At 35.5% G+C, this 16,480-nt stretch overlaps 1 protein-coding gene across 1 annotated transcript in view; it reads right to left on the bottom strand.

The window, feature by feature from the left end:
- LOC149787827 (cytoskeleton-associated protein 5-like) overlaps positions 1–16,480 on the bottom strand; it is a 279,152-nt gene that overhangs the window by 146,500 nt on the left and 116,172 nt on the right. Inside the window, exons 23-28 of the mRNA XM_089974049.1 lie at positions 15,250–15,398; positions 7,506–7,680; positions 6,940–7,053; positions 5,616–5,744; positions 3,279–3,473; positions 524–787 (exon numbers count right to left, since the gene is read on the bottom strand). Coding sequence (XP_089830175.1) covers positions 524–787; positions 3,279–3,473; positions 5,616–5,744; positions 6,940–7,053; positions 7,506–7,680; positions 15,250–15,398 — 1,026 coding nt within the window. The remainder of the gene's footprint in view (positions 1–523; positions 788–3,278; positions 3,474–5,615; positions 5,745–6,939; positions 7,054–7,505; positions 7,681–15,249; positions 15,399–16,480) is intronic.

Genomic DNA, 16,480 nt, shown 5'->3' on the forward strand with positions numbered 1-16,480 from the left:
TGAACTTGGAAAACTTTTTTTTAAACATGTACATGGTTGTTCATTTTATTACCCAGTTTATTATCAATGGGTGAGTACCTGGGTACCTGTTAACATCTTTAAATGCCATGTGGGTGCATCCATTTTCAGAAACAAAATTTCTTAATATGACCACAGATACAGCCCAGCTTCATTACAACAATTCAATGATTAGTTTGCAAATCTGTGGCTTAAATTTGCTGTTGTGTACTCGTAATAGTATTGTGTATAGATCTGATATTTGCTTTGACCACCTTACGGCATTTCTCAAACTCATCAACATACATTTCTGAGATAAAAAAATTTAAACTTTGGATAAATTTTGAATTATATAATATTCAGACTTTGTTTTCTATGCACTGCATACTTTTGTTAATTTATAAAGCCAGTGAATTATGAAGACAGTATAACAGCGAGATACTTCCTAGAAATAGCAATGTAGGCCACTGTTAGTGATGCAGATGTTGTAAAGAAGATAAATAGCTATATTCTCTGCTTTTCTTACAGACTTAGGCTTGGATTTTCCTGGTCCTGGCTTCTTCTTTTCTTTATCTAAGTTTTCTGATGATGACGATTTGGCAGGTGGTTTTTCTGCATCTTCATCTTCCTCTACAGGGGGAGGTGCCGATGCTGCCTTTTTTGTGGGTGCTGATGGTGCTGCAGGTGGAGCAGCAGCTTCCACAGCTTTCTTGGCTTTGGGTGGAGGTTTTGCAGGCAGGTTAGCTTTTGCCTTTTCAATAATCTGTAACACTGATTCTTTGGAGGCTGGCTGTTAAATAAAATACATAGCAAATCTTAAAGAAAAATTTCATTCAGATTGACAGTTACGAAACAATTTAAATATTATAATTTCTAACTTTAACTCAAATCTTCTCCTTATACAATGTATGGAGAAGAACAAATATTTATATAGCATGATAGATGCCTCTTTTGGATGACCAAATGTCATCAACTATGTATTTACTTAATCACTTTCTTATTTAATAAACTCAAACCTGAGATTTATACTAATCATCATTTACAGGAAACTATTAATCAATGGTATTGTAAAAGACATAGAAAAATGATAAATTAAGTGTGACATCAGTATATAATATGATATGATGTTATTGCACTAATAAATTGAAATGGTCTGTATGTGTCTTGACATGAAAATATTTTTTAAGCAAAATTGTTTCAAAATATGTTTCTTTATTGGTTATGAAACAAAAATAAAACTTGGACTGTTATATTTAAACCAGCTCTTGATTTAATCCAGGTATGATAAACTAATATTGTGGCTCAGTGGTTAACACAAGAGACTCACAACCAAATTATTTAAGTCAACAATCAGATCAAACCAGGTTGACTACTGTCCCTGGGTATGGCACTTAACTCCATTTTCCTCAGCATTAAATAACCAACTTGCGCTCCAACAAACCAAAATACCAAACCAAACAAATAAGCCAAAGCTTTGTTTACTGACCTCTCATCAACTTCAGCAACAATAAATAATTTGAAAGAGTAAATGTGCTTTCAAATAAAAACCCACAAACAAAAAATGTTGTTCTAATAATCAAGCCACATATACTAAACACTACTCCTTTCTTTCTCCTATAACCAGTAAATAAAACTATTCAAACAAACATCCTAAAATTTCAGTTTTTCTCATATTAAAAGAATATCCCATAACCTAAAATCGCAGTTTTGCTAATGTCAAAAGAATGTTCCCATTATGTAAATTCTGTTTCTCAACAGTTTTTGGATGTCTTTTATAACTCAAGATCTAACATCAGTTTAGGACATATAGAACTTATATGATCTGAAAAGTACAGTTTCCTTTGATTTTACATGATCAAATCATTAACTATATATTTAAGTCTAATTGTCATAATAAGACTGTCAATCATCAAATTATCATAACCGTATCAATCTATAACATACACTGATCTGCAAACTGCATTGAACTGATATGATGATTAACCCAGATCTTCAATCATATAACATGCATGCAGATACAGCAATGAACCAAGATCTGCAATCACAAAACAGGCTAACAGACACAGCAGTGAAGCAAGAGCTACTATCACATAATGTGTCATCAGATGCAGTAGTGAATCAAGATATGCCGTCACATAATGTGCCACAAAACAGCCTTAAGCCAGATCTGTTATCAAATAATGAGCCATCAGACACAGTACTGATCAGATCTACCATCCCAAAACATGCCACCAGACATAGTACTCAACCAGACATACCATCACATAATGTGCCACCAAACAGCATTAAGCCAGATCTGTTATCAAATAATGAGTCATCAGACACAGTACTGGATCAGATCTACCGTCCCAAAACATGACACCAGACATAGTACTCAACCAGATGTACCATCACACAATGTGCTTCTAGGCACAACACTAAACCAGATCTATTATCACATAACATGCTAGTAGGCATAGCAGTGAACCACAATTGCTATCACATAACATGCCTGCTGGCACAGCATGGAACCAATATCTGCTATCACATAACATTACTGGATGGCACAGCACTGAACCAAGATCTCCCATCACATAATATAACAGACACAGCAGTAAATCAAGATCTGCCATCACATAACATGCCAGTAGGCACAAAAAAACATGCCAGCAGGCACAATATAAGATGCTAGCAGACACAGCAATGAAAACCACAATGTCATCACACAACATGCCAGCAGACACAGCAATGAAAACCAGTCTGTCATCATATAACATGCCAGCAGACACAACAATAAAAACAACATGTTATCACATAACATGCCAACAGACAGCAATGAAAACCACAATCTGTCATCACATAACATACCAGCAGACACAGCAATGAAAACCACAATCTGTCATCACACAACATGCCAACAGACACAGCAATGAAAACCACAATCTGTCATCACATAACATGCCAGCAGACAAGGCAGTGAACCAATATTTGCCATCACATAAAATTCCAGCAGACACAGCAATAAACCATGATCTGTCACCACTAAACATTCCAGCAGACATATCACTTAACCATGATATGCTATCACTACATACCAGCAGAGAAGACCAATTTACATTCATTCCAGATAGTTTCAAAGATTATTTTTTGAAAATAAATCTATCAACATACCATCTGAAAAAATTACGATAGGATATTCATAAAACCTGAAAAAAATCCCATGTTTTTTATCTTACCACAACAAGTCTTTAAGACTGTATAAAAATCATGGATAAATGGTATGTGAATCATATACAACAAACCTTAAGTTTGTTTGTAGCTTTGAATACTGATTCATAGCCAACATGGATCATGAACGGGACAAGAGCATCCTGAGCTTTCTTCCGAACATCAGCATTTCTGTCCTCAAGACAGTTCAGAAGGTGGGGGATACACATCTTCAGCTCAGCTGGGAGGGGCTTGTGGTTAGGCAGTCTCTCTGCCAACCAACCAAGTAACTGAAAAAAACAATTAGGTAAACATGACCTCATTCTATTTCATCTCAGATATACAGAGGTGCCAGTTTATAACTAACCTACTGAAACCAGTCAAATTTATTTACTTAACCAGAATTAAAAACATGTGTAAATACAAAATAACTATAGTTGTATACAGCATTTTTAAATACAAAATAACTATAGTTGTACACAGCATTTGTAAATACAAAATAACTACAGCTGTATACAGCATTTGTAAATACATAATAACTAAAGTTGTATACAGCATTTGTAAATACAAAATAACTATAGTTATACATCATTTGTGAATACAAAATAACTATAGTTCTATACATCATTTGTAAATGCAAAATAACTATAGTTGTATACATCATTTGTAAATACAAAATAACTATAGTTATATACATCATTTGTAAAATAACTATAGCTGTATACATCATTTGTAAAATAACTATAGCTGTATACATCATTTTTAAATACAAAATAGCTATAGTTGTATACATAATTTGTAAAATAACTATAGCTGTATACATCATTTGTAAAATAACTATAGCTGTATACATCATTTTTAAATACAAAATAACTATAGCTGTATACATCATTTGTAAAATAACTATAGCCGTATACATCATTTGTAAAATAACTATAGCTGTATACATCATTTGTAAAATAACTATAGCTGTATACATCATTTTTAAATACAAAATAACTATAGTTGTATACATAGTTAGTCCTCTATATAAGCACCAGCACAGTATGGTTGACCCGGGATAATCCCGATTAAGGTGTCTGAATCATCTATTACACTGTCTTAATCTAGACTTTACATGCAGAAACAACTATTTTTTTTAATATCTGAATGAAACTTTATACGTAGAAATCACTATTTTCTTATCGGACTTAACATCACTGTGATCTCAAACCTTTAATCCCATATTCTATAGGTTTCCTTACTACCTCAGCAGCAAGCCATCCAATATTTGGACAAGGCTTTTACTCTAGAACAAGTTATTCTGTCAAACCTGCTTTTTTAACTGACCAAAAATAACCTTGACCTCTGTTTACAAAATCTGTAAGCCTCTTCAATATCTTAAGTGTAAGCCCTCCACAAACTTTGGTCAAGGTACTCAAATTATTTTTAAAAAATGTTTGTCTTCTTCCAAATTGATCAGGACTTTTTACCTTTTGACAAGAATAATCAACAGGCTGTTTTCTTATGTAACATAATATAAATTATCTAAAAATTTGGTAAAGGTATATGGTCAATAACTGAAATAATTTTGCAGAAACCATTTTTCTTCTTTAATTTAGTGGACTTGACCTTTTAACATTGCAATCTCCAAACTGATTCATTTCTTCCTTACAGAAAGTGCAAAACATCCAGAAAGTGTGGTCCAGGTGTGTGCTGTAGAACTAATGTTAGTTTTTGGAAACCATCTTTTTTCTTTCAATGACCTTGACTTTTGATCTTAAAGTCAATAGGCTTCTTCATTATCACAAGTGTAAGCCATCCAAAATGCATGGTCCATGTTAGTGATGAAGAACTAAAGTTACTGTGCAGCAACATATACCTTCTTTCAATTACTGACGTTGACATTTTTATCTCAATTTGAAACAGCTGTACTTTGCCACAAGCGTACACCATCTATAACATTTGTTGACTTTAGCTGGTTAAGAACATGAGTTATTGTAGTCGCTTTGATTCTAACCCCTTGACCCCAAAACTTACCCCATATGCAAGCCAGCTACAAAGTCTGGTAATTGTTGATGATGGTGAACTCAAGTTGTAGTGCTGAAACTATTTTCCTTCTCTCAGTTACCTTAATCTTTGACCTTGTTACCCTGGTGCTTTCCTTGAACCCAAGTACAAGACATCCATAAAATTTAGTAACTGTAGATGGTGGACAACTCAAATTTTTGCATAAAAACAAAACTGGTAACAAATAAATGGACTGACACACCAGCACATATAATACTCGATCTCATGGCAGGTTTATAAAAATTTAACCTTAAAATATTCCAGTAAAAGCTATTAAGAAGTCTGTTGACTCCTAATAAGAGTTAGCTCACAGTCATCTGCAGAGTAATGCTTAAAGAAAACGAAATGTTATGGCCAGTCAGGGGATTCCAAATGGAATATACCTCTTGTCTGAGGAAGGGATTTTCATTCTTGAGGGATTCACTGAGGATTTCAGCTTCCACTAATGGCAGGAGTGTGGTATGATCTATCCAAGCATTTAATGCTCCAATCGTCACAGATCTGAGGGCAGGCTGAAAGATGACAAACAATGACATGACTCTTAAATTTATAGCCTAATATGTGACAAGTATCATACCCTCAAGACTCCATCTCTTGCAAACTTGACCTTTCTACCACATAAGATCAATTTTCATCGTGGCAATGCCATTAATCCAACAAGATAGAATTTTAAAATTAGAGATCATTACAAATAAAATTAATGGATTCCACATTCTATGCTTTTCCATCAATAAATACACATTTGTATTTGCCAGACAGCATAAAATATAGCAAAACAGTATGCAATGATGTACAAGCAATACATTTATTCTATCCTCCACCAGTTAAATGTTGTCTATATTTTGTAAGATAAAGGTAAATTAGGTCTCAATGTTTTATACGTAGCCAAGAATATATCCAAACAGTCCCTACCCATTAATTAAGACTTGAGATAGAGAGGATATACTGTACATTTTATAAGTTTACCACAGAACAGGATTCATTATTTTCATGGAACATGCATGCCCCGTCTGAAAACTGACCTAAACAGACAGATGGCTGTATATAAACAAATGAATAGACAATAATAATACTATATGCCCTTCCACCCACATTTGTGGTGGTGTTATAAACAATCGGTCTGCTAGTATAATTGACTGTCTGTATGTTTGCTCTAACAATAAGTTTAAACAATGGCATTGTTCTGGCATGCTGTGCTAGGTTAAAAAACAACAGTAGTAGAAAATGGGTGTTTCTGATTGGTTAATTGTAAGTCTTGCATTGTTAGTGTATAAACATTAATAAATAAGGCAGCCTTAACAATAACATATCTTCTCTAGCCAAAATTGATATTTTAAAACCCAACTATTATTATACTGACAGATTCAATCTACATTCTGTAAAACTATTTTACCATACCATCTGTCTGGAATACAATGACAGGAACTGATCTTTACGTGAATTTTACAATGCAGTCCCATCATACCTTGCTTTCTGTTACATATTCAGTGACGACAGGAGCTATGATTTTAACATAAATTTTACAAAGTGATCCCATCTTACCTTGCTTCTGTTAGGTATCCAATGAGGACCAGAACTATAATTTTACATAAACTTTACAATGTGACTGATTCATACCGTACTATATGTTGCAGATATTTGTTAGGCATTTTGCAAGGACAGGAGCCATGATTTAAACATGAAATTTGCAATGTGGTTCAATCTTACCTTGGTATCTGTTAGACATCCAATTAGGGCAGGAGCTATGATTTTAACGTGAACTTTACAATGAGGTCCCAAGCTGGTGGCAAGGGTGACACATATCCCAATGGCTGTTGTTACCTATAAATAACAAATGTAACAATGAAATGTGAATTAAGGAACAGAATATAAAATATGTATACATTTAAACATGATAGCATTGGAACTGGAGAAAAATCAGTTCAAAATGAAAAAAAAGTGGACCAACAAAGTTAACGTTGGTCATCAGTAATACGATGCCATTCCCAGCCTGACATTCAAGCTTAAAACAACATAAGTTCTATGTTAAATGCGACACAGAAGAGAATTTAAATGCTGTGTTCTTTTGATTGCAAATGATTTTACATTACAACAGAACTAATGGCTAAACCTATATCTAAGTGGATCTCTGTAATTATGTGATGTGACAACTGTTTAATTATACAGATGCAATTCTCTGATATATTTAAAAATAAAATAAAAAACCCACCCGGGCTTTAAAAAAGAAGTTTATTAAAATAGCAACAAGATTGTTGAAATGTGAATTCACTCACTAAGATCTTATTATTGTCATTCAGCCTTGTCTTCAGGGCTTCTGGCAATGGTCCCAAGTTGGCAGTAACAAACTTGGCAGAATTCAGAATGCTGATAACTTTCTGTAAAGCCTCACCCCTAACTTTCCAATTCTTGTCAACCATCATTGCCATAAGCTCTTCAGTAAACTGGTCACTGGAAGGCAAGGAAATCAGAAAGTTAAATCTTGAATACTAATCTTGAATACTAATATACATATAGGTCGAACAAAAACCTTTATAGCTGTTATACAGTTCTAAACAGCCAAAATATGAAATACCTTTGAACACAACCAACAATTTTAATCGTAGTCCTTCACACATCACTAGGCAAGATGAACTTTGTTTAAGTTCATTAAAATCTCTTTCATTCTTTATTTATTTTTAATTTTCTGACTGAAATTATCACAAATTATTGAGGCAAACAAGTGTATAAAAATTGGGTCAAAGTTCATTTTGATAAGTTTGAGATGAATTAACATATTCAATATTATTTCCGAAGGATGAAGACTAACGACCTGTCATCTTTAACCTTAAACTAAAAGTTCATTGATATAAAATAACCAAACTCATTCAAGATGCATCCACATATAGAATTTTGTTAAATTATTAACTGTCCATTGTTTTATCAATTTTAATTTCCTCCTGTTCACAAGCCACTCTCATTTGAGATCCAAAACTAGACAACTTTGACCTTGAATATCAGGTCATAAAGGGCTTTGAATTAAAATCATTTGAGATGTACCTATCTACAAAATCAAAATTTAAACTGGCTGAAAAAAATTCAAGGAATTCAAAATGAGTGTGTTGAAACCATCATATTCTTCAAATTATTTGCCGAGGTGGACATACTGGATGTCAACTTGGTACTATTTTCATTTATGACCAAAAAGGCATCATAAGTATTCTGGTTGATATAACCATCCTTCTAGATATAGTAATAGCAATAACTTTCAAGATGGCCATTGTAGCAGTCATATTAGAAATCAGACCAGCACCATTTTTATTTACGACCAACTAGACATCAGAAGTCTTTCTGTGAAAACACCATGCTGATATGACCATACATTCAAGAGAAATAGTGATAAGATTTTCAAGATGGCCATTGTGGAAAGCACAGTCTTAATGGCATCATTAGGAACAATTAGACATCGTGCAAAGTTGTTCAGTAAAACCCCATATTGATAAGACCATCTAATCAGAAGGAGTAGTGATAACAACATGGACATCAAATTGACACCATTTTCATTCTGGAACAACAATACCTCATAAGTCTTGTTGTAAAAACCCATGACAATATTACATTTCATTCATAAGGATTAACAATAAGAAGATTTTAAAGATAGCCAGAGTGGACACCAGACTGGAAATCAGATCAGCACAATTTTCATATGGGACCAACCAGACATCACAAGTCTTTTAGTTAAAACCCTCTGCTGAGATCACTATCCATTCAAGAGATGCTTCAATAACTAGATTTCAAGATGGCAGCTGTGGTGCTCATACTCACTGTCAAAACAGTACAATTTTCATTTATGACAAACTAGACATGATAATAAGTTTTTTAGTGAAAAACCCAATGTATATATAATTATCCATTCTAGAGGAGCAGCAATAACAATATTTTCAATATGGCCACTGTGATGGCCATCATGGATACCAGAAAGACACCATTTCAATTCAAGACCAACAAGATATCATAAAAAGTCCATTGGTGAAAACATCAAATCAAAATGAATTTCCACTCAGGAGAAGTAGCCATACCAAGATTTACAAGATGGCAACTCTGGTTGTCATACTGGATGTCGGATAAAGAAAGCCATGAGTGACACCGATGTGTCATTATGCTTATGCATGTGAGACAAAAATCACTGAAATAGCAAAAACATAAAACCTGATCAGGTAATCAAACACACAACATATGTACACCTCTCCTTTAATAACCTGCAAACAACTGGATCCATAAACACTGACTGCCAAAATGGATGGGACATGAGATGTGTGTTGTGCTTAAAACTTCTGTTGATATATGAGAATTATGATCTCCATTGTTGTTGTTGTGGAGTTTAACGCCATTTTTCAGCACACGGTAGGCTATGTATGGCAGCCAGTACTAATGGTGGAGGAAGAACCCGGGAAACCCCCTGGAAGAACCACCGACCCACGAGAAGCTACTGGCAAGCTTTCTCACATACCCACATTGGCCGAGTCCTAGACTCGAATCCACGCAGACAGAGGTGAGATGGCAGTGATCCGTAACGGAGAGCGCTTTAGACCACTCGGCCACTCGGGGCCCCCGATCACCATTGCCTTATACAAATATTCATCTAAATATTTTTAATATTTACGGACATTAAAGAAGTCAATGAAGTCAATAAGTGATGACAGACTTTTACTACAAATGAAGCTGATATGCATTACATATCTGTGTATCAGTAAAACTGCATTTTCTTCCCTTTCAAGTGAGAACTCTTATATCCAAGATAACACCAAGAAACCAAAGTTTCAAAGGTTGTGAGAGCCAAATACAATTTTAAAGATGACTTCATTGATAGCACATCACTATGTACTGATATATTTCAGTGGGTAATCCCTCAAGATACAATTTTGAATGTGACTTCACTGATACAACATCACTATGTATTACATCATTAGTACTAAAAAAAGCAACAAAAAAAAATTGCAGTCACGGAACACTAAATCTGCATCAGAAAAAAATAAACAGAAAAGAAAGAGAAAAAACAAATTTGCTGCATTTTATTATAGCTTGCAAACTTATTATTGAATGCATCACTGCAAATTTTGAGGAATAATCCACAGATATGGCAAAAGAAACAGTGCTATTGACAGTGTGATTGAAAAAAAATATATATGCTAACCCTTCACATAAATGTTATTGTGATGCTGGCATCTTTAGTATAATGAAATCAACTGAGACAAATTAATGTTAATTAGCATGTGCTATATGGTCCATTCAATTTTCAATACTTGTCAGAATAAATCTAGCTTTATCACTAAGTAAGCACATCATCAACATAATCAAAGGACTTTTTTCACATCTGAATAGAAGAGGGTACGTCACATTAATAATTATTACAATGAAACTGCTCCAAAAAACCAAACAGAAAGTACAAATTTCACTTGACAAAACATCTTTATTATTTCTAAATGTGTTGCCACCAGTCGACTTTCTCCATTTTCGTTGATCAATATTTCATCATATTCTATCAAACCTATCCCAATGGTCACCTGAACATAATGGCCATCCTAGTGCCTACCCTGGCAAATTTCCTATATAAAAGTCTTGTATATAATGGTCACCTATTTTCCATACTCAGGTGTTTTCTTCCCAAACAATGGTCTCACACTGCTTTAAGCTGCATATAGGTCACCTGTGTACGAAGACTAGTTGTGCTCTTCCCACAGGTAATTGATATTGATCGGTTTTGACTGTATTGTTTCTTTTTACTGATAAATATTTTTTCAAAACAATCTTAGACAATATATGATTTCTCATTAAAATTTGCAAATTTCATGATGTTTCCAAATTAATGTGTATTAACCGTTGTTTTTAATTTTTTCATTTACTAATTTTGGTAGCGATTTTTAATTGCCAATCAAACAAGGGTCTGTTTGTTTGCTTTTACTGTAAGAAACCAATTTTTCAAGTAAAATAGGTTTCTTCAACAATACTTACCCAATCATAATACCTTAGGAGAACTACTACTACCATGCAAATCCAGCCCTCCCAGATAAAAACTGATAGCTTAAAAACCTAAAAGCAGTCTGCCGATGTATGTCAGTCAATAAGAGTGATCTCCCCTTGGAACAGAGACTGGCAGAAAATCCTGTTATGTGTGTTATGATTTGCATGGCAGCAGTAGTTCTCCTAAGGTAGAAAAATTGATTTCTCCTTTAAATATGTTAACCAATCACAATGATGTAGGAGAATAGATAAGAGGTGGAGGGAGGTACATCCCCTTGCCCCCAACAGCCCGACTGCATCCAGATAACCCAATTGGAAATAAGACTTATGTCATGGAATGACTTCAAAAAGGGGAAAAAAACTCCCTCCCACAAATCCAGAAGTCATGAAGCAGCATCTTTCTGAAGCTGTCAAATGACCTGTTGTGCCATGGCTATAAGTGCCACTGGATCATGATGATCCCTTTGGACTGAAAGATCTATTAGATAAAAGTTGGAAAATGTGTACTCCAATCTCCATCCTGCAGCATAAATAATGTCAGAGAACAGTTTTGCTCAAATAGTCTTTTTGTGACTGCTCTAACCTTGTGAGCCAAAAGTGTAACAAATTCATTTGATCTGGGGTTATTTCTTGATATGCAACGCAAAAAACCCATTATCCAGGAAGAAAGTGTCTGTGCTGATATATCACACTGTTCTTATTTGAGAGCTAAGAATAGGCATGATCTCCCTCAACACAATAGCTGTTCTTTTTAGATATTACTTCAGAACTCACATTACATCCTGTAGGTGGCCTTGAGCTGAAGTGTTCAGCTTAGATGAGATTTCATTACTAAAGTTTGGTAACCTATGGAAGGGAGCATGTTCTCGGTGATGAAAGCTGGTACTGCCATGAGCAGAACTGACATGTCATGACTGCCTATGAACTGATTGTGTGTGCTTAGGTCTTCAATAAAAACGGAGAATTTATATTTTGAATGGTTTCTACTGCCCTTTTCTGGAGGAGGAGGTTATTTTATTTCTTGCTGCAAAGTAGTGGCTTTGAATGGGTCTATGGGGGCATTTGTAGATGAAGGGACCCTGGACAGTGGATGAGGTGTGCTAAAAGTGATAATGAGTGCCTCAAAAAACCACTTGGCAGGTCCATTGATCATCATGGCAGATCTCGTCATGCTTGATAGGAAAAACTAGGAGCCTTCCTCCTACCAGGATCCATGGTATGAGCAGTGGGAAGATTATGTCATTTTTGAGAAATGGAGGCTGTCATGCAGAGAAACAATGGAAAAAACAATCACTCTCTATCTCTTATCCAATTTTGTTCATGAGAACTGTGGTTTTCAATGGGTGTAACTGCTTCAGAGGTTTGTGTCTTAGGGGCGTCACAGCACTCTTTCTGTTGATTTCCCTGAATGTTACTCTGCTGATGCTGAAATTGTTATGGAAGAAAATTGGTTTCCATGGTTTCTTGTTTGTGTATTTCATCAACCTGATCATTCAATTGGAGACTGGAAGATAAAGTTTGCAAGTGTAACTTGGCCTTATGGTGATTCTTAAGGAAGATGGAGGTAGAGAGGTCTGTATCTCATATTGCCAGGTGTAAATTTGCAGTGGACAAGGTGTGCTAAAAGTTATGGCATCAGCTAAGGTGTGTTCATGTCCTGTGGGATTCAGAGTGGGAGAAAATAAGCTGTGTTCCACCTGTTGGAAGACTGCCATAGTTACTAAGTCCCACAAAAAGCCCATGGACAGGATGTTGTGTACTAACTGCTGAGTATCATTAAAAGATGTCCAATCCATATATATAGAGTATGGTTTTGTCATCCGCAAGGCTGCAATATCTTGGTTGGCTGCTGAGGTGTCCATCTGAAATAATGAGGTATGGGACCTTTAGAACAGAAGGCGAAATTTTGGAACTTATGAGAAAATAGTCAGTCGGTGATTGGGTCTTGTAACTGATGTTGTTGACAGTCCAAAATGTCAGTACCTTTTGAGGCCATGGCCCATTATGATTTCATGTACATGGCCTAGTACAGTCATAATGGATGTGGGCCATCTTTTGATGGAATGATGTCTAATTCATGCTGCTCAGACAGGGTATGGGATGCTTGAGCTATGTAGCCGGTCAATGCATCTGCTGTTTGAGATTGTAATTTAGGCTGTTTTGTTTGCTCTTTCCCTTGCTCGACAGCAATAGATATGGAGTCAAACCCGCTCGACAGCAATAGATATGGAGTCAAACCCTGAAGCAGAAAGGCCTATTGGTATCATCAATAAAGATTTATTCTGTTGCAGCTGTGAATGGGGGGCCTGGAGCTGTGGACTGATTGTCAGCAGCATCCTTCCAGTATTTGCAAAGTTTACATCTGTCTTACCCATGGTTTAATCTGTAAGACAAATAGAGCATAACGTATACACATGTGTAACCCTGCGACTGTTTTTTTTTAAAACTCCATGTCAGTGCAGAACTATACTTTATATATAAGCTTACCTGGAATATGGTGCAAGTAGCAGATACCATAATGAAGGCAATGAAGCACCAATATATGATATAAATTAACAATGTTACCTGTAGAAAGGCTCAATAACAGCCTGAACAGATAAAATCAATAAAACTTAGCACACAAAAGCTAAGATTCCATTGGTATAGAAAACTTACCTTTATGTACCAATGCATTGTGGAATTATATATCTCTTATGAGTTTCCTATAGCCCATGACAAACTTGCATGCACAAGTAATATATAACTATAGCCAGAACTATGTGAGGTGTCACATAGGCTACCCATGCAAATATGTAAATACTATTGTGTGACTATAGCAAACTGATCAAATTGTTGTTGTTGTTGTTGTAGGGTTTAACGCCATGTTTCAGCACAGGATAGGCTATACATAGCAGCTAATATTAATGGTGGAGGAAGAACCTGGGAAAACCCCGGAATGAACCATCAATCCACGAGAAGCTACTGGCAAGCTTTTTCCCATACCCACATAGGCCAAACCCAAGACTCGAACCCACACAGGATCATATTATAAAACTAATACTTCGTCATCAAAGGAAGAAAGAAAAGTTGGAAAAATTAAATGGCATATACTTCCCTTCTGAACCGAAGACTCCTCCAACTTGTAAGTGTAGAACTTCCAGAAACTTCATAATGGAATTTGTGAGACCTCTCTTGTCGAGTGTGTGCTGCTCAGCACAAGTGGAAGTAATAACTAAGATATTCACTGGATTGGCCACCATTCCCCGTGCAAAGGGTTCGCTCTTAGTTGTTGTTGTTGTTGTAGAGTTTAACACCATTTTTTAGCACATGATAGGCTATACATGGCGGCCAGTATAACTGGTGGAGGAAGAACCTTGGAAAACCCAGGGAAGAACCACCGACCCACGAGAAGCTACTGGCCGGATTTCCCACATATCCACGCAAGCCGAGCATTGGACTCGAACCCACGCAGACAGAGGTGAGATGGCAGTGATCCGGAACAGTAAGCGCTTTAGACCACTCGGCCACTCGGGGCCCCGATCACTCTTAGTGACTGCCACCTTTTGGGGCAGATATGTATTAGCTTTGTTAGCTAGAATTTTTTATCTGGGAAGGCTGGCTTTGCAAGGTAGTAGTTCTCCCTAGGCATGATGATTGGGTAAGGTATTTGTAGCAAAACAGAATTTCTGCTGCAGTGTTATAAGAGGGTTCATTAATTTTCAGGAATTGATGAAACAATGGAACACTGTACAAGATCAAATTTGCCTAGGTTGAGTGGTTTTAGCATAACTGTGCTAACAAGGTTTTCACCCAATAAAGTCTTAGTTGAAAATGCAAAAACTGATTTTAAAACAATGCAAAAACTGATTTTTAAAAAAGGCACAAACTAATTACATGGGAGGTTATCTACAAATGTACTGGAGGATCCCTACCAAATTTGTCCATACTGAACATGGGACAACCTAATATACATACCTAGGCCAATCAAAATGCATCCACTGTTAACAGCAGCTGCGAAATAAAATATGACATGATTCCTACCTGACATCAGTTCTAGGTACAAGATCATTCACATTTTCATCCTCTGCCTCTCCCTCTCCTTTCTCTGCCTCCTCCTCCTCCTCTTCATCATCTGCTACACCAGCAGGTCTGTAAGCCCTTGTTGGCACTGGAGGTTTCTCATCCTTTACCTTAAATATTAAAGACTTAAAATAAATAATGGGAAATACAACCACACTGTAACAAGGATATAACATGGAGATCACATAAAAAGGGAAACATATCTACACTGTAACAAAGGATAAATATAAATATCACATAGCCTGGTAAATACATCTACACTAAAAAAGGATATACAAAATATCACATAGCAAGTAAAACACATATATACAGCAATTTTTTTGAACTTTGACAATGACATTAATTTAAAGCAATAAAAAAAACCCACAAGAACAACTGGGGCCCATTTACGTAACAATTCTTAACTTCATCACATGCTAAAGTCACAGTTTTTTCAGTGCAAAAGATCTCCATTTAACTTCCTTAATGGTATCTTTACCATCGCAGGGGTATAAAAAAAGATATCTGCATTTCCCAATAATTTGGTCTGAACACTTTGCAGAATATATAATTAGCATCATAACTTTTTCCTGATGACAACAGGTTTTCAAGCACAGTTTTGTGAAAATGAAGGGACAAAGTAATATTTTAAAACCAGGAAAAATCTGAGTGAAAAGTTACACTGAATAATAGGATGGACTTTCCATTAATTTTGTTGTTGAACTAACCATATCTCAACTCAAATTTCTGCACCTCCAATTCAGAAAACTTCATTTTTCAAGAATATAGGAAACTGCCAAGCTTTATTTGCAGTCCAGACAATCACACTGTAAGTACCACATATGAAGCACAACAAAAAGACAGACTGGGCTGCCACATAAATTTACAATACCAAAGCACCAGTTCCTTTAAAATTGCATAAATTATTGAGGGGAAAAAAGCACAAGAATCAAATAACCTCTTCATGCTGGTTAGTATGTGTCAAGTGGATAAAAGACTGTTTAAAACAAAAAGTAGAGACAGTACAGTAGTGTTAACTGGAAGAAAAGGAAAACTTTGGGAAAATTAGGGAAATAGTAGGAGCCAAAAAAATATTTAGAATAGATATGATTAGAAAACTAGGAAAAGGAGAAAAAGATGGCCGAAAAAGTAGAGGGTACAAAAGACACCTGAAAGCCTGTCAAATAAGATTTTGTTTAATCAAGGTGAAAAA

Source organism: Sinohyriopsis cumingii, chromosome 11 (genome assembly GCF_028554795.1).
Source record: "Sinohyriopsis cumingii isolate HCF-2022 chromosome 11, ASM2855479v2, whole genome shotgun sequence".
In the NCBI taxonomy this organism is placed as follows: domain Eukaryota; kingdom Metazoa; phylum Mollusca; class Bivalvia; order Unionida; family Unionidae; genus Sinohyriopsis; species Sinohyriopsis cumingii.